The 18,945-nt window shown below is 41.9% G+C and overlaps 2 protein-coding genes across 4 annotated transcripts; both read right to left on the bottom strand.

The window, feature by feature from the left end:
- Window positions 1-834: 834 nt before the first annotated feature.
- LOC135499838 (uncharacterized) lies at window positions 835-14,002 on the bottom strand. Its single transcript, XM_064790810.1, has 3 exons — window positions 13,390-14,002; window positions 3,443-3,688; window positions 835-2,195 (listed from the first exon to the last, which is right to left on the bottom strand). Exons 1-3 carry the CDS (start codon window positions 13,412-13,414, stop codon window positions 2,158-2,160), a joined length of 309 nt encoding a protein of 102 aa, XP_064646880.1. The 5' UTR covers window positions 13,415-14,002; the 3' UTR covers window positions 835-2,157.
- A 518-nt stretch (window positions 14,003-14,520) lies between these two features.
- Window positions 14,521-18,909, bottom strand: LOC135499567 (monocarboxylate transporter 13-like). 3 transcript variants are annotated; one of them, XM_064790424.1, is made up of 6 exons: window positions 18,370-18,909; window positions 17,783-17,926; window positions 17,440-17,544; window positions 16,780-17,145; window positions 16,031-16,250; window positions 14,521-15,559 (listed from the first exon to the last, which is right to left on the bottom strand). In XM_064790424.1, the coding sequence occupies exons 1-6, from the start codon at window positions 18,659-18,661 to the stop codon at window positions 15,520-15,522; spliced, it is 1,167 nt and encodes a 388-aa protein (XP_064646494.1). In that variant the 5' UTR covers window positions 18,662-18,909; the 3' UTR covers window positions 14,521-15,519. The 3 variants fall into 3 exon arrangements, with proteins under 3 accessions (XP_064646494.1, XP_064646493.1, XP_064646495.1); XM_064790423.1 differs by having other exon boundaries at window positions 16,780-17,544; XM_064790425.1 differs by having other exon boundaries at window positions 16,780-17,544; window positions 18,302-18,507.
- Between the last annotated feature and the right edge of the window lie 36 nt (window positions 18,910-18,945).

The following is an 18,945-nucleotide window of genomic DNA, read 5'->3' on the forward strand; positions in this document are numbered from 1 at the left end:
TGAGTTAAGGGGTCGAATTGGTGGCTTTCCGTTGACTAATGTCCAAGGACAATAGTTTTGACAACATGTACATGTAAGACATGAGAGACCCCTATTGGCAACATCGTGTGACTATCTTGCTCCTCCCCATAGCCGTCCTTTAAAATGTTGGGAGAGTCCAGTAAATCAGCCCGGGAATCCCATCATTTCGTTTCATGGTGACGAATGAGACAAAAATCGCCGATGTTTCTTATCCAATCACTTTGAGGATGCATTCGATGAAGGGAGAGACAAGGCGAAGGCCAATCCACTGCATCCGGAGTGTAGACTCATCCAGCTAGAGTAGAAGCACGTAGTCCAACGTAAATGTAACGCTGAACGTTAGATTACGTTGAAACGCCGCTGAATAATTTCATCAACGTTTATTAAGTAGGGAGATGTTGACCCCAATTGGCCTGCCAATGAATTTAGTACGTGCTATCGGGACTGTTGCGTTCATATCACACCTTGATTTACGGTGAGTGCCATTGTTATAGATATAAATTATATACTTAGTAAAATTGTTGTTATTACAATGATAGTCTTCTAAAAATAGCTCAGCCAAGTGTATACTGGGGCATATGGGCGGGCTTTTGCGTTCTGGGACGGGCTCGGGATCTTACACACGGCCCATCTAGAGGGACATACCCCTATCATCAGAAAGATTAATTTGAGAACTACATGTATAGGCCTATCTGCATGCACCTCATTCCTTCTCTCCTCAACATCGGGGGGAACACTCCGAAACGTTACGACGGGCAAACCAACACCAGGGATGATAAAGAGCTTAAAAGTAATAGAGGAAGTTACGCAAAGTTGTAAAATATCAAATGGTTAAATTATTTATTAGACTAGTAAATAGATATACAGAGGAGTTATAGCACCATGACCATAATTTGGATGATTATACCCGACTGCTGTTCGGTCTGAAGTTGAAGTAAATGTTGCACAACACCTCTCTGTTATCAGCCAGGCAAGGCTTCGCGTTATGGGAGTAGTTGTCGCCAATTCGGGGAATTGCACCCTTCACACTGCACCTTCGTCACATCCAAGTAATTCGGAACCTCGATTCTGTTTCGTCGACGGTGCTGCCACTGTTTGATTAGATGGTGTAGTTAATAACTACTGTGTCGACAACAGATCAATTTAACCATCGGTCAGTCCGTCATTTCAGTATCCAGGCTGGTTACTCGCTCTAAGGTCAGTCACCACAAACCTACAGAAAACAATCATGAACCTCCACATGAAATGGTGTATGTGCATGTAGACCTTTTAAAAAGTTTTGTGTAGCTCCCGGAGCTGATCGATCTCTACGATTCTGATATCTTCACGCGCCTGCGTCTACTCCACGAATCGAGAAGAAGTGCAACAAAATGGTGGCCTGTGTTGCCAGCCTTGTACTCAAAATAACTGAAAGGTTTGGTCGTTGCCCGGGGTCCTTGTTCCGGTAGGCCTACCATGTCGTGTACCAAACATGCTCACCTCATCGGTCACTCTTTGTTGCCTCATGGTCCCTTCTCGATCAAACTAGGCCTACGGCGACTACTTATTCACACTAATAGTAAGTAAATTTTTCACTACATTTAAGATAACATACAAAATGACTCCATGGTCAAATTAATTGCGCTCATTTCGCAATTGACATCGGAATTTGTACGTAATGGCACTGTTCTCGACTGCAACTCCATGGTTTAGAATAACTCTGTCGATCGAAAAACGTTGCTTCCCGAATTTAAGCCAAAAAAACAAGGTTCCACACGAAGTATGTACCTCAAGACATTTGCTTCTTCTTTTTCATTTGAATGCCAATCTATCCTTGGGCTTTCCTTCCCCGTTCCCATGTCAAAGTCCTCCCTCTGCCCCGTTCTTTTACCCCCTCAATATTGATCTAAAAGTTATCCTCCGATCACGTTATGCTCTGAATTGCCAATTCATTAGTGCTACTGTCTGTCTATAGATGGCGATAAATACTGACTCCTCTGAAATCTAACAAAATGCATCCTGATGACATTTTCTTCAATCGTCTCAAAAATACGATGGGTTCTTCTGAGGTGTTGTTATGAATAATGGTCCTAATGTTTTTCAAAATGGCGACTGTTCTTGACGCGCGTATCGTCTGATTGCAGCGTCTCCTAATACTCAAGGACGGTTCCTAATTTTATAATCCATGACAACATCTGGAAAGAAAAGAGTGGAAGTCATTAATAGATTGCTCAATAAATGGTTGACTCTGTTTAAATTCTTACAACTACTTTTTCGTTGGGCGTCCGCTGGGGGTGTAGTGCATCGTGTTTAGGACGGGTAGTCGCATTACAACTCTGTGCATTTTTTAAACTGCACGCTCGTATATCAAAGATAAAAAAACGCATCCTCCTCATTCTATTTCAGGGTTGTGTTGATGAGATCTTCGCCGAACTCAATGGCAGTTCTCCAGAATAACAAAGGATGCTATACCGCGGAGAATCGAAATCCTCAACTCCGAGCAATACGCAGCTCCGAGCATCTCGTGTTATCGAGTTCCGAGTCCCCGGCCGATCGTACCTCGAATTTTAATCTGGGTGTGTGTTTTTTTAAAGACAATGGTAAAAATTTCACATTAAAACTTCAGTCTGAATTGGCTGAATTAAATAACAAAACTGCTGATTGGGTTGCTAAATGTACGGTCTCACACACGTGTCCTTGCTGTCTATACAGCAGAACTCTGGTGCTTAAACTACTGTAGAGTATGCATTATCCGAATGTCTCAGGCACCTTCCCCATAGAACTATACCCTATACTAGACTATACTATACGCGAACAATAGTTTCATGGTCATGCACCCTTTGTGAAGCCATTGTTCGCATATAGTGTAGGATACAGCGAACACGTATTGATTCATTGAATATCCATGTTCAGGACTAGACTACATAAATCGTTGCGCAACACGACTTCTGTTATTATACATTGTAATTGCTGTGTTCTCATAGAAACGTGGTAATGTTCCAAGGTTCAGACAGCAAAATGAAAAGTTTGAAAAGTTGTCAACTTTTGCTTATCTCCGTCATTCTCAACGGAGTTCTTCCCATGAACCACTGTGATGATGATGATGCTCCTGATCAGGCACCATACATGCGTACCTGAACATGGATATTCAATGAATCAATACGGGTTCGCTGTTCTTTAGACAACCGGATAATGCATACTCCAAGTGGTACCCTCTGATGCAGACCCCAGTAAAACCTCCAGATTCGAATGCAAACATCAAGGTATGCCCGTAGAGAGCCGTTTTTGCGGCAGGAAAGACAGAGGGACTCGGAACGCATGAACACGAGATGCTCGGAACCACGTAATGCTCGGAGTTAAGGATTTCACTCTCTGACACTGTCCTAATCCCCACACTGGTTCCTACGAAAACGCGTTTTTGGTTCCACCATGAACAACCTACCAGCCACGCCATGCAATCGACATGAAGCCAAAGCCCTGGAGAGTTTCTCAAGCGTGGCTCTCTCTTGATCTCGCTCCTCCCACTTCACCAGGCCGAGGTAAGCAAGTTCCTTATTGTTTACACTCTTGGCCCTCGAGCGGCGTTCGATGAGGGTCAAGTCGGCGTCGAATAGACCCAGCATTTTCATGACTGGTCTCCATTGGTTGCTGATGTCACCAGCGATGAGCCGGAATAGATCTTGCATTGCTGAAAATAGAAAGGTTGGTGTGTGATTAGGAAAGGTCAAGGGCAATATTAGAAGTCATTTTTGATAGTTCAGATTTAAATTTGGCCGATTTACCATGTTTACAAGCCGTGTTATACCTTGGTCTTATCTCGCGAAGCTAAAACAAGAAAAAAAATTAATGTAAAGAAAGAATACGCAAAATCTTACGAGTCCAATTTACGTGGAAAACCGAAGGCCATGTTGACAGGACAAAGCATTTGATATCAACCTTTTTTATGACACGTGACCTTTTCTTTTTCAGTATGTGTTCTGATATCCTGACAATATCAGGCTACTTCACTCGATACATACTTACTCCCTCAATGAGGCCCTGTTTGCAAGAGGATGGTGTTCTGGTAGCGAAAGGTAACGTTCGCAGTTTCATCAGTTTGTGAGTATGGAGTGGTAAGTGGTTGTTCAGTATCACAGACTGCTGATGAGTAATCTTATCCGGTGTGTACGATCAGCTGATCATAGGCGCAAATGTAAGCCAAATACCTTGGTGAGGAAAAGCAAAGAGCTCTGCCGCCTATGCATCAGCACTAAAGAACGCAGAGATAAAATTTATCATTACGAAGTAAATATTTTGATAGTAGCATGGTGGGCAATCTATGATTTATCAAGAAAGTTCATGTTACACGGTAAACATCTGCACTAATTTGATTTGATCAAAACTTTGAATGGGTGAAATTTGAAAATTTCTAAATTGTTTTAAATCACATTGAATGTAAGTATTATATATTAGTATAATCATGTGTTTCTGCTTTTTCGAGCCACCAATAGATACAAAAACACGACGAACGGCGTACCACTTTGGGCTCCTGGTGCCGGGTCAACAAAACACGTAGGTATTGGGGCTCCCCAGTAAGTTTGCTATTCCGGCTCGCATGCGTCGGCTTGGCTTTTATCTGTTCTACTCTGATTTGATCAAAGCATATGCCAGTCTTGTTCAAATATAAAATGAAGATTAAATATTAAAAAAACTCAGCTAATCAAACATATGTTGGGGGGGGGCAAAGTTATTTCGCACTTTCACAAAATCCACTTACTAGTCGAATTTACTTCTTTCTCTGATAAATCGAGTGTACAAGCGGCACCATCTCAATCGATAAAAGCATAATTAACTCCGGTTCAAAAACCTTGCGTGACTGATTCTGATTGCTGGCAAGGAGTCAAGCGATATATCGATCAAATGGTAATGCAGCCAATGATTTTAGTGGTGGGATTCGAATGCATTCGCTATTGCATGTTCCTCCGACGTATTGCTGAATAACCTAATGCCGCACCAAAAAATTATTTTGGCTTGACCTTCAGTGTGCTACCAGAGTGTTACGCGCATCAGCCTCAATGGCACTTTAGCTGATGGGATTCCACCAGTGCTACGGCAGTCGAACACGAATGACATTCACGTCACTTGTATTCGTTGTTATTTGCATGTTCGGCTATAAATCATATAGCTCACCATTTACCACATTATACGTGGCACATCAATTGATTTCAATCATAAAGCGATGCTTCTCTCGCCCCAGCGTGGAACTGATTGAATGACTGCATTTCCCATTTAGGGTCATAATGGATATGATCACCCCGCACCAGGGGGGCCGTGCCATCACTCGATCCTGTGAGAGTAGCCCATGACGAATATAAACGCTAGTCAAGAACACCCTCCTTCCTACTGTTAAGGCCTCATCAGGCTGGTTACTCTTCGGTCCCATCCAAGAAAATACCAGTGAGCGCCAATATATGTATCGCTTATACCGCTCTTCGCCACGCTACGGCAGATTCCGATCCTAACGGATTAGTACGGCAATCCCCAACTCACTTTCGAGGAGAAAATAGATATCCGAGAGAATCAGAGACCAGGAGAAGATGGGGAGTTAATTGATTTTATTCGTACATAGAGGATGTATTTGTATGGACACATTGAGTTGTTTGAGATGTGCTTAGAATGTTTGAGTAACAAACAGCGGTTCAGTTGTGGTGGCATTTTAATCGGACTGGGGGATCTTCTCGTATTTATATCGTGCCGCACTATTAAAATCTTCTTTCTTTATTTTACGTCAACTTGACGGCGTTGTAATCCTCGATGAATTTCATCATTCGTCTTTTAACACTGTATAATGAGACGCTTATATATTAAAATATCAATTGTTAAAAAATTTCCCCAACCTTATCCATAGGCCACTTTCTTTATAGACTTTTTAACGGACATTTTTTCCTGTGAATCTGCCTCAATTTGCGACTGAGGTTAATATCGGTCGGAGATCAGTGTACCTGCTCTCCCTTACAATAGCCTCAAGCAATCTGTGAATAGCTGATAGTAAAATGAAGCTGCGGAATAGTTAAAATGGCTGCAGTGAACTTGGTATTATTGGTGATAGCTATCGGAACAGATTCGGCGCATGACGTGCTTTAGATAGCAGCCAAATTGATAGATAAATAATGATGAAGTTCGCCAGTTGTAAGGGATAATGTTCTCTCTGGCAACAAAGGTGTCCATTACATCGTGAGGTCCCTATGTCTCACAGGCGCATGACGATATCGAAATCAACAGAGCGATGACGATCGGTCTGTCACTACAAAACAGTATGCAAACCAAAATTATATGTTGCTCATATCAATAAAATTTTGACTGATCTACCGCCGAGACTGGTTTCTACACGTACCTGGGACCTACACCACGAATCGTTTGGAACGTCACTGCTTACGTCGATTGTACAACTGGCGGGCCCTGATTGTTACCCTGGGGTGTGGCACACTCCGATTCACCCAAATGTAAACTAGATATTCCGTGTAATCCTCTGGTTAGATGTGGTTCCTAATTGATTCATGATTGCCTTTGAATGAGAAACTTTTTTCCATTTTGCTCCAATAAGGAGATTTCGTGCTAGACTATGCACAGCATGTAGAATCACTCAGTTTTGTAAATTACATCAATTAGCACTCTAGGTCATTATTTTAAATTTCACAATGACCTATCTCGTTGTGTCATTTCGTAAGTATTTTGTTTAGACCTACATTGCTTCGGCTCTCTCGGAAATTTTGTTGCTGATTCCACGGGGAAAATAATCGCTAGCTACACTGTCTCCAAACTGTTTTCAAACCACAACAAAGAGCTGAAACCACAAACTACACAGAGGCCACCTGGGGAAGGATATCTTCCACACCTACAAACAATTAAGCGGCGAACTAATCTTTTACTTTTTGTGTGGCTGATAGTTTTGGAAACAAAGGAGTGATGTATTTTGTCCTAACGCACCTGGAACGGCTTCTTTTTTTGCGGCGGCACACTGGAAAAACGCCATGCATGAAATTAAAAACGAACCAATACTAAAAAAATATTTGTTGGTGTAAAGCTTTAGCGAAGTCAGATGTTGAGATGAGAGAATGCCCAACTCTTCGTTACCTCCATTTTGTCATCATTACCACTCCAACATATGTATGTGCACCGAGGTGCATAAACAACGCATGTGCATGAACTAAGATACATGTAGATTCATTCATTGGGACATTAAGGCCAATTTACACAAACTAAATTATTGTAATTTGAGTTATTCCCAAATCAAATCACCAGATAACCGCCTGACCTTCAGAGGTCAATTAATTTCTTTTATAGTGTGTCTTTATCACGAAAGTATTCACACATTGCTGAGTGTTTTAAATTCTTCACATTCACTAACCTCTCACACGAAGTCTCGGACATGTCGGACAACAGTCTATACATTGTATTATCTCCCTGCTGTATTGTTTTCTAATGTCTATTGATTGTCCCACTCATTTGGTGCAGGCCCGACTCTACCTTTTTAGTCAGGGGAGCGCAAGTCTGGCAATTGGTCAAAATCTGTATGATAGATACAACACATATTTACATGTTAATGTACATGTATCTGTGCTGACCATTGTATGTCGGGGCGTTAGCTCCCTGCCTCCTCAAGCTGCGGCCCTGTGGAATATATAAAACTGTATATGTCACTGCACTGGGTTGTTTTTAGGCATGGAGTGTCACTCGCTGTGTTTCTTAAGCCCTAGAGTGCAGGGAGAGTGTCGCCCGCTCGGTTGGTTTTTTTATGCTGGAGTTGCACGACTTGGATGATCAATTTCTGAAACTATCACGATGATTTATGGTGGTGCTGTTTTGAAATAAACCAGCTGCTTATGAAGCGGAAATGATAAATTAACCTGATCTGTTCAGTTTATCATGTATCTCATCTTATTACGATAAACGTGATGACAGTTTCGAGCTGCAGTAGACATCTCTCCAAACCTTGTGAACACTGAAATATTTTTTGGTGGTGGAAAATCTGTCAAATGTTATGTCAATGATATTTTGTAAGTAGGCCTACACTTGTAGTTAAGTGTGTCAAGGGTAAAATTATCGTCTAATGGATAAAACTGTGTGAGATCGTCTAGACTTCTCCACTCTAAAAAAACAGACGTCGTTGTTGGACGATCGAAGGGTGTTAGCACGCGATAACAGGATTTGTCAGCAATATGACTCTATCGATGACGGACTGTGACAACAGTCTGTTGAATTGAAACTTGGCAACCACATTCTCTAGGAGTATAGCTGGGTCTGGGAGATCAGTATCAGCATAGATTAGAGAGTATATGCCGACTTACCGGCAGTGAATGTCAATCCTAAAGTATCCCGAAGGATATACGCACAACAACGGTATTATAGATTGGCATGAGAGAGTATAGATTAATCTATACTTGGTATCAGTATATGAGATAAAAGTGAGATTTTGCCACTAGATATTGCATATTCATATATGTGATAAATCCCCGCTATATTGCTTTATACAGATCTGTCTGCACTGGTCCCGTATCAAATAGATAGGTCATCATGTTGGCTTATTGTCATAATCCAAGGTCATCTACAGCATCTTTTTAATCGCTATTACCGGTAACTACTGGTAGTCATCAATACATCATGTTCTTGCAAAAAAAGTGGATGAGTGCCTTATGATTAACACATTTGCGCCTACACCATATGTTGTTTATCCCTTGTATTCCCTTCAGTATCCTTTAGAGCGCAATGCTTCATGAATTATGAATCATGGACTACGGAAGTACCATTACGAATTGAAAGGAATGCGCATGACTTCTGTGTTGTTTGCATGCTATAGTTTCCATGCTCTGTTTCTTTGCTACTATACACACGATTCTGATTTAGAGATTTAACTAAAATCATATGAAGCTTTTATCTAGCTAATTTCATCCACCATAACACATAATGAATACCAGTTACACTGGTATTTCTTGGGCCGGTTTTTAGGAAGCTCATGCAATTCAGCAGTAGCCTACATCTGAGCTTTTTCCATCCACCGTGCTCGTAAGCCTACATTCGAGTAAACTAAGATGTGGTTAGCAATGCTACACACTGCAGCACTCTTTGTATTCACATACAAACTTCTCCATGTCTACAAGTATATCTTGTTACTCAAAGAGTGCTTCAACAGAGCTGATCGAGGAAAAGGAGCTTTTCCCAATACCCAAGTGTACCAGTCGTCGAGACTCCGCGCAGAAGCAGATGGTCCTCAAGACGAATGTGGCTTACCAACCAACATTTTTTGGTAACAAATTGTATTTTTACAATTAGCAACAGATCGTAACACCAGAGTCTTTCAATAAATAATAATATTAAAAGACTCTCTGGTAACAATAAAGGCAAACCACCCATGATCTCAATGTTTTGTATCGGTTTATTTTTTCTCTGCGAATTGATGCTTTGGCTGGGTATACCAATGGCAAAGGGTCGCTTATCGGAGCTAGAAGTATATTCTCTTTAATCTATTATCGTGTCAGGAGCAACCTTTAATTAGTATGTTGGAGCAGCCTTTCTTGTTGTGTGGAAGGAGTTAAAAAGGACCAGCAAGGTTTGTATTGAGTAGGTAGCAATCACGGCGACGTACTACATGTATATGCATGTACATGTAATAACATTTCCAGCATCAATATATAGAGTGCAAGCTGTCGATTGTGAAAACTCCTGCCATCCAAATGCAATCACAAATCTTTATGGTAACCAGAATTCTTTCCTTGTTGAACTTGGTGAAGGTTGAAAACCTCTCCACCACTTTCATGATGCTCGGATGGCTTTCTGTTTATCCGCCAACCATCAGTGTTTGTAGTAGGTAGCAATCGCGGCATACCTTTCGATGTATCAAATGCATGAGGATCCTTTAAATACCCCAACTACTGAGTCACTAACTTGCGGAAAGTGTATTTCAAACTACTTGCAATATTTAGAGCCTGTAACAGTGTAAGGTGGTTTCAATCGGCTATTGGTTTCCGTACACGATTAAATTTGCTGCACATTCTGTACACATAGACTGTACATTTCTTTGAATAACTTTTTTCTGAGAAGTTCAGTCCACTCCACTCTTTTGGGGCCGTCTCCTCAACAAAAGCCGACTGGATTGCAATACCATGTTTCCCCTGGGATCGATCGCATATAACGACATTGAGGCAAGTGCCTCTTATCCGATGCATATAATGTGATCCTCTTTTGTGTGTCACATGACGACTCTGATTCATCTCCATTTTTTCTTTGATTTGTTATGATTTGGGTTTGTGGAACCGTAACCTCGGGTGTTATGATTACTTCCAAGCGTGATTTGATTAACTCTTAATGCAATGGTGTTACTATTCGATATGCCCACGGTGGTTAAATGTATCAGAGCCGGGAAATGATGAGGGCACAACAGAAAGGTTCATAAGCAGCTCTTGTCGAGCTAACAATTAGCACTATAGCTGAAATGGGTCGAGGAGTAAGAAACTAACCTGGGTAACATGCTGTGTAAATCACGAAATGAGGTGGTGAGTCGTGGTTCTATAGCCAAAACGGTAGATGTGTGATTGCGAGGTAATGACAGCCGGGCATATCAGCGAGCGAAAATTGTAACTGCAGCGTGTCGGGGGGGGGGGGGGGGGGGGTAACGATACAGAAGCAGACAACTTGGGTAGCCCGTCCCTTGTTCGTGGCGGCTTATCTACACGCGTGTTTCGTCGTGTCTGTCAACTGAACTAAGTGTGTGTATGCGGGGATGAACTTTAGGTTGAGCGAATTAACTAGTTGTAACAGGGTAAGAACTGAAGGTAACTTGGGTAGAAGCTGAATTGTTCTTACCCTTGGAGGTTGTGCACACTACGTAATACGGTGGCGCCTTATCTATCCTATTTTCGTTTGACCTAAACCAACAGACCGATCCGACGTGGGTGCAGGGTGTGTGAATGCAAGGCATGTTTTGGCACACGCTGCGAGGACGGTTGTACCTCCGGTTCCAGTCCGGGGACACTCCTGAAGTGAAGAGTTACTGTAATGGATCGGACTTGGGTGTGTTGTACTGAGGACAGTCCAAGGTTTTAAAAGGGCAATAGTGCTCATTAAATAGGAAATGATTCCTGGCTGAAGCACCAAAGACATACATAAAAGCATTGGCCTAGCAACCGTTAACAAATCGTGGCCTACATTACCATCAACTCGAACAAAAACCTTTCGTCGCAAATTACTTGTAAAATTGGTCAAATGACTGTTGAAAACATTTTAGTAATTATTTCCAGAAAGTAAGTGAACGTGCACAAGATACACTGGCCTATTTCAAAAGCGACATTACTCCCGACCATTACTGGAGATTTTTTTTAAAATTTTGCTTCAGTGTCAATGCATTTTTCATCAATGCATTTTCCTGCATTTTGTCATTACTTGGCTAATCTAATTATTCTCAGTCTGTCCCATATTACTAACTCCCACTAACTGGAGTAACCGGGTAATAGGTCTACAACAGCGTCCTTGCGTTCTGCCGTAATCAATTTTGGCCATGAGAGTGGTTAGAAGCCACAGTCGCTCGAAATATATATGCCTTTACACTGATACACAGACATTTTTAATAATTAGAATGTCCATACAAAGGTCAGCTGGGCAAGTTCGGCCGGGATGGGTTTCGTTCTGTTCGAGCCGTCAACCTCAACACAGAAAAAGACAGCAAGTAGACTGTTGACCAATAGGCCTAGTTATCTGTTCTCGAAATGACAACATGCACAAATCCCTCTGCAGTAGGCCTATATAATTAGGACGATATTGTTTCAAATGTGTTCAATTGAGCACGACCCCCTCCCCTGTCGGCACGACCTAAATGGCCTTGCCAAACCATAAGGTCGGGTCACCAACTAGTGACGAGTTCGAGTTTGAAGCTCACAAGACACATCAAAATTGCTTCACATTAAGTGCAATGATTTGATTGTCCCATAATGATAGCAAAATGATACATAATAATTGGAGTTGGTAATCATGTCAGCTGGTACATGGAGTGTCCAACTTGCCTCGACGACGTAGACCAAGGCCACCTACATGACAGTTGAATTAGGCTTATTATTTGATGAAATTTATCTTTGTTGTTTTCGTACAAGTCATACGGTTGATCAGACTCAAAGTATATGCCAGTACTTCACACCATGAAAGAAAAAGTCGGGTAGATTTACCTTTCACGAAGTTTATGCTAGACAGGTAGGCCTAGGCAGTCCCTATTTTTACTTCCGTTTACCTATACCGGTAATACCGAAAGAATTGTTCGGCTACCAAGACTGCTTTTACTTTTAACCACAGAATGGTATTACGACCTGTCGAAGAGATGCTTCATCGAAGGCTACCCTGCCTCCTAGCAACACCACTGCCTAATTACCATTCCTGAATCTGACAAGGCAGCAATATGTTTTCGTTGAACATGGTAGTGATATATCTTAGCCACAACATACATATACATGTATATGATAGGGACATTTATAGGGACAGTTTTTGTTTTTACTCGGATGGTAAGGCAACTGAAATCTCACCACTCGCCGATAGGCAGTAGCCTATGCTTTCTGTCGTTTCGTCCAGTTAGAATAACATAATCCTGCTTCACACTAATCAGCTGGGCTGTGTGGCTAGAAGCAAACCAAACAAAAAGAGAGTGGTAACGGTCAAATCAGAAGCATTCAATCCCGCTTTAAGATGATGTTCAGAATCTGTCAATTACAAGTTAATATGTTGGTAGGACTGAGCGATTCAGGTTTTCCAACTTTGGAGTAGTCCACACCCCAACGACTAGTACTCGCACAACTACTATGATTTCATCATTGCAACGGAATGTTTGCTCAAAGCCTTGTCATACGTGTGCCGAATTCTCAGTGCTAGTCATCGGGCTGTCGCTCGAGTCCATAAGCCAAGCATGTGGAACTAGTATTTAGCTAAAGCCACAGATGCGCCAAGGCCACAAACAAGGCAACGATCAACCACAGTGGTCTCTAATGCACAAACTTGCATTGAGGGTAAACGCGATGAAGAGCATTTAACAAACGGAATGGATTATTGACCGGGCCATGGCTCACGCTTTCCGCAGCAACAGCCAATGAGTTGCCATTGAGTTTTGATCGTGAGAACACCAAAGCGACATGCATGACCTTGACAAACAACAAAATCGATGGCACAACAGTAGATCAACAGTAGCACTTGCAGGCGATATGATATCAGATTCATGGCTTCATGGCTTCATGGCTTCATGGCTTAGACATGCAGAAAACTGGATACGCTGCTCAGTACAATAGGCTACCAGTAAGAAATGGTGGGTTATGATTTGACATCTTAGCAGACGACAACAATGAAATGCCAATTAACAAAGAATCATCACGTGATACTTACTGTCAACGATCCTTTCTGAGGACATTCCGGGTGTCTTTCAAAATATTCTTGTGATTATCCCTGCCTTGCTTCAGAATCTCCCTTCCTTTCGTGTGTTTACGAATATTCTAGTCTAGAAATCTTAAAAATTGGGATAAATCCTTCGAAAATGGACCGTTCTTGTTCAGCGTGTCTGACTCTCCGTTATCCCAGAATATACCATTCACCTGTCAATAAATGTGGGAATGCTAGCAGGCGATTGTGAGTGCAATGAAAAACAAGTAACACAGTATGAGTTGTTCTAGTACTTCCAATGAACCCGGAGAAATATATATTGGAGTGCAGCCACCTCCTGCTTGGTAGAAAAGCCGTTACAAAATGAAGCTAACTTCCGCTGAGATCTGTGTGCTGAATAGACAAGGCTAGGCGAGCGTACCTCGAAACTGATGTCGACACGTTGCGCTTCTCGACTGAACTGCGCCTTACTCGTACTTACGATTTACCTCGTGTAAATAAAAACAGCGACGTGCGATGTAAACAGTCCGCGGCCCGATTCCAAGATCACTTGAAGATTGTGGTTGGACTAGATAATGTCACCGAGCAGATAACTCGGGGGAAAATACTATGCCATGTATATATGCGTAGGGTTGACATGATATCTGTCAATGAGGCACTCACGAATGTTCGTACTTGTTAATGATTTTCCCGCATTTTTGTGTTCTTACCTGCATAGAACCGCGCTCACGATATCTGAAATGTGTCCACACTATCGACCTCGCCCCGGACCTCGAGGGTACGCATGAGCTTTAAATTATTTTATACAAGTGGATCAGATCAATAAAAATATTCGGCATTCTAGCGCTTACTGGTTGATTTTGTCGAGCACCACACATGAATAACTAAATTTTAAGAGAGATCACGTTCACACATCGTACGATATCAGCACACTGTCAGTTCTCGATGGCATGCTTTGGGAATATTGTTTAATATAAAATGGGGGGGGGGGGAGGGAGGTACTTGCTCGATAATGTAAAATGGTGGTGGCAAAAAGTGGGGTTTACAATAAAAGCCTAACAAAACGCGTCCTTTATGACATCGGTTCGAAGTTTCTTAATATCATTCTTAGTGTTTACCTGAAACAATTGAATGTTTGCCTTGTAACAATGGTATATTTTAGAGTGCTACTGTGATTCAATCAAACGTGGTGTTCTTGCACGTGTGCCGTCGAAGATTGAAAATGTTTTTCAATCTTCCTTTGTCCTTCGATTCTTTAATTAGAGAGGAATCCAATTAATGAAAGGAAATAATGGGACTAGAAAATAAATTATTGTGTACAAGGCCAGATCCTTCGCTGGTGTGTTTATTTTTACCATGGAAGTGACAATGGTTGTATGGAAATCTGTTAAACCAACCGGATATTCACCTTGCCCACCTTGTCGGTTAAACTCGCCAACGGAGGGGTCCAATCATGTCGAGTACTCTACAGTTATTTCTTAATTAAATAAGCAGATCGCAATCTTGCAGACGATTGTCACTTTCTCTTGAATTGTCCGAACAAAAGCGCTGTGAGAAATATTCATTTGGCAAACTTTATGATTCACTATCACTATACACTAGCTTTTGTAACCATCCTTTTTACAACGTGCTCAGGATAATTCACTACATTTTGCAACTGTACTTTTTGCAGCATGTGTTCAGGATCATTCGCTGTCCTTTTTGCCACATATTCTCAGGATCATCACTATCTATTTTACCTTTCCTTTTTGAAACATGCACCAGTTCAATGCATCCTCCTTTGTAAGAAATGCATTTTATAAGGCGGTAATAAACCTACCGGTATCTGATATGTCACGATTGAATTGTATTATGCTTCCATCTGGCGTCGCAAATAGAACTATTTTTAAAGACGTTCGTGTCTGCGAATGCGAATGGTTCGAGATTGCCATGATGAACCTTTCGGTACACCTTTTTGATTTCATAATGATGTCTTCGAATTACCGTGCAATTGATTGTGAAGTCTGATTTGCTTTAGCTTATAGCTAAATTGAAATTTGGTAACTTGTGGCTGGGTTGACGTTTTAGTGTATGGCTGGGTTGACATTTTAGTGTACATTGTGAGATTGACCTGCTTTAACCTCGGTATGAAGAATGTCATCCAATATCTTCTTTTTGATCAACTTGCTTATACCTCCTGCAATGAAGATGGATTAGCCATTACATTTTAACTGGTACTCCTGGGATTATAAGACTCGGGCCAGGTCAGTGTCAATCACACAAACTCATGAACTTATCATTTATTTCATTTCAGACGTAATACAGCGGAACCCGTGCAAACGTCTTCCAACATGATGCCAAAAGGTTTCCTTGTTCTCTAGGAAAATTGAAGGGGACATCACTTAGTAACGAAAGAAACCATAATCCAGGCTTCAGGGTGACAAAAATGGCCAATTTAGTGCCAGACCCCGAGTATTTCTAGGAAGCTAAACACATAAGACATCAGACGTCGGGTAGTTTTCACACCTACGAACAAAGAAGTACGACGTTCTGAGGTGTTATCAAGTCAATTACGCGTCTCGCAAATCGGCTTTGATACTACATCTAGCAGTGGTTAAGAGAACCTCACTGAAAATTACTTTCAACGGCCGTAACGGAGCCAGCGTACCTGGTATCCTTTCTTTCTGATTTACTTGCGACAACAACTTGACTCCCAAACATACTGCTAAAGCTCAGCGTTCTTTTTGCTAGCTCCACATTTTCCGGTAGGGAGCGTTGTCGTCTGTGTTTGATGTAAGGCCACGTGAGCAGGAGGCTCCCGGATGCGATGATAGCGCCCCCGAGGTAGAAGGAATTGCCATAGTCACCGGTAATGTCGTACACCCATCCTGGAAAAGATGACAGGCAATTTGCAATTCTGACAGAAGAACGGCCAGCAACACCCGGTCTTAGCAGAGGATAAATGATATAACGGGTAACCAGCTAATTTTAGTCCGGTGGTTTAACCTTAACCATGATGAAGTCGGTAACAGCCACGACAGTTAAACGTGTGGGGAGGCTGACGCAGACGTTTTTCGCCTTGATCTGCAACCAAATATGGCACGCCAAAGCGGAATAAATGCAAGATTTATAAATATGCAACATTTTGAAATATATTGCAACCCTTGAAAAAACATGCCAACATTTCTGAAACCTATGTCAAGATTTTAAAATATGTATCAAGAAATTTGAAAGGTTTGCAATATATTTCAAAATGTGGCTTGATATTTGTAAGTCTTGTATTTATTCCACTTTGGCGTATCATAACCAAAGAGCTAACTCGTACAATACAGATATTGCAGGGATGCGCAACCTTCCGACCGCAATAATGCAATAATCTATTGAGCCTTAAAGCTGAACTTTAAAATATTCACCCACCTGCTAGCGGCGCCCCAATCATCATTCCGAGGCCAATCTGTACTGTTAGGTGCGTGAAAGCTATGGTGAGTTGAGGAATGTCGACGAAGTACAGCATAACTATTTGATAAATAGAGTTGGCAGGAGACGACAACAAAGAGTGAAACACACTCCCTATTATCAGACTTGTATAGGACGGCAAGAACGGAAACACGATGGCCGCCAATCCAGCTGAGAAACTGCAGATCCAATAGAACAGGAACGTGTCAACGTGCCGACTTTGTCCGATCAGCCCTGATATAATCCTGCCGAATATCTGCGCAAGGCCCATTAGTGACACTGGGAGAGTCGCCGCCTCGTCCGTTTTAGTAAGCGTCTTGGCCATCGCTGTAAGATGGATATATATTAGAGAAACACCAGCCATGTACGCCATGTAGTGAATGCAAAAAAGGACTAAACTTAAATTCTTGTATAGGTCAAAGCCCAGTTTTACTGCAATTGTTCGTGATTCTTCCTCTACATCCTTTTCCTGACGTTTTAATCTTTTGATTGAAGCAGGTTCGTGAATCAGGGCGCCCGCGACACAGATATGAAGAGCAAAGCCCGCCAATATGAACATTGATCCGCGCCAATTGAATGCATCGATTATAAATGGGATCACATTGGACATGACAAAGATACCGGCACCAACTCCAGAGGCTGCGATTCCGTTGAAGAGCGTCCGACCTTCCTCTATGTAAGACACAATGGTAAGACCAGGCACGAAGAAAATCCCAATTCCTGTTCCTGAATGACAAAGCAATAAAAGCAAAATGATTTAGTTGGATATCATATTAATAACGAGGTTTTGCAAATTTTACGAATGACGAGTTGCAAACATTTGGTTCCAAAGAAGCTGGCGTTTGATTTTGTAGTTTTTAGTCCTATCTAGTACTGCATTTGAAGGTGCCGGCCATGCAAGCTTACGCTCAGTTCCGTGCTTCTTGAAGATATACGTCTATAGATGTTGCAAAAGGTACAATACCTGTTATTATCGAAAATGTTACTATGACGTGGGAGAAAGATGTCGCAAAAGCTGTGGCAAAAAGTCCCATTGAGGTGACAACACCACCGATCATAATAGTGCTCCGAAACCCGATACGATGTGTGAGGTAGCTGGAGAAGGGAGCTGGAATGGAGAAAAAGAGTAAATCGCAGCTGGTAGAATGAACACAGCACGAGTGGATAGGGACTCGTTATCCTGGTTATCATCATCATCATCGCCCATATTACCACAAAACTACTGTTTTCCAACTGCCCGCTACTCCTTCCCCTGGTCCGACGTGGGGTAAAGGATGCCACGGGGAGTTGTATTGGACGCAACTTGTTTAAGAGGCGCGTGCGCGTGCGTGGGGTATTAATGTATGAAATTGGTTTACCCGAGATGAAACAGATTTACTAGTAATCAAATTGTGAGAAGCACGTGGGGTAATACGTGTAATGACTTTTTTACACGGGAGATGTATATACATGTATTGGACGCAACAGATGTACAGGTACCTACATGTGTAAGCAATTCCAATAACCAATGTAATCTCTGCACATGGCGAGTTTCATTGACACAAAACGTACCGACAAAATGGAATGTGGCATAGTGGATGGATCCAACAAATGACGTCATACCGCTGCTGCCCTTAAATTCCTCTCTGAACTCGACGACGTATATCCCAATGGTAAAACTGACGCCACCAATGATGAATAGAGACATGAATGTCGAAAGTGTTGTTACTATGTTATATCCTCGGAAGCCAGTACAGAGGGATTCGCTTGGCGAAGCTTCCTCGTCGACCTTTTTTTTTTCATCTCGTCCCATGGCATGTGTTCCGTTAATTGCAGTTTCACTCCATCCATTTCTATCGTTCATTTTGGAAACGTATCATCAGCGAAATAAATAAAGAAATGATGCCGGTGACCTTGTCCGATCGAGGTCTATCTAACTCATGGCGCTTATAAACCTTACATACATTCGACCAAAAACAAAACGTACACCTGTTCTAAAGACAATAGAATGCTCCTATTTGTTTGTCCCATGAATTATCAGAATCGTGTATGTAAGTAGATGCTTCCGACTCGACTTTGCCCAATATTCGGGTTAGGCCAAGTATAAATAGAAAACTGTTTCTCGTCTGCCCCGATTTTGGCCGCCGT

The sequence above is a fragment of the Lineus longissimus genome, chromosome 15 (genome assembly GCF_910592395.1).
Source record: "Lineus longissimus chromosome 15, tnLinLong1.2, whole genome shotgun sequence".
In the NCBI taxonomy this organism is placed as follows: domain Eukaryota; kingdom Metazoa; phylum Nemertea; class Pilidiophora; order Heteronemertea; family Lineidae; genus Lineus; species Lineus longissimus.

Bases quoted from the DNA above. Each gene is read 5' to 3' on its own strand.
- LOC135499838 (XM_064790810.1), bottom strand. From the start codon at position 13,414: ATGTCCTCAGAAAGGATCGTTGACA. The intron at 3,689-13,389 runs GTAAGTATCACG...TTCTATTTTCAG, and splicing joins CTCAGAAAGGATCGTTGACA to CAATGCAAGATCTATTCCGG. The intron at 2,196-3,442 runs GTAGGTTGTTCA...TTTTCTTTCCAG, and splicing joins TCGATTGCATGGCGTGGCTG to ATGTTGTCATGGATTATAAA.
- LOC135499567 (XM_064790423.1), bottom strand. From the start codon at position 18,661: ATGAACGATAGAAATGGATGGAGTGAAACTGCAATTAACGGAACACAT. The intron at 17,927-18,369 runs GTACGTTTTGTG...TCTCCATTCCAG, and splicing joins TGCCACATTCCATTTTGTCG to CTCCCTTCTCCAGCTACCTC. The intron at 16,251-16,779 runs GTGGGTGAATAT...CATCTTTTCCAG, and splicing joins GATTGGGGCGCCGCTAGCAG to GATGGGTGTACGACATTACC.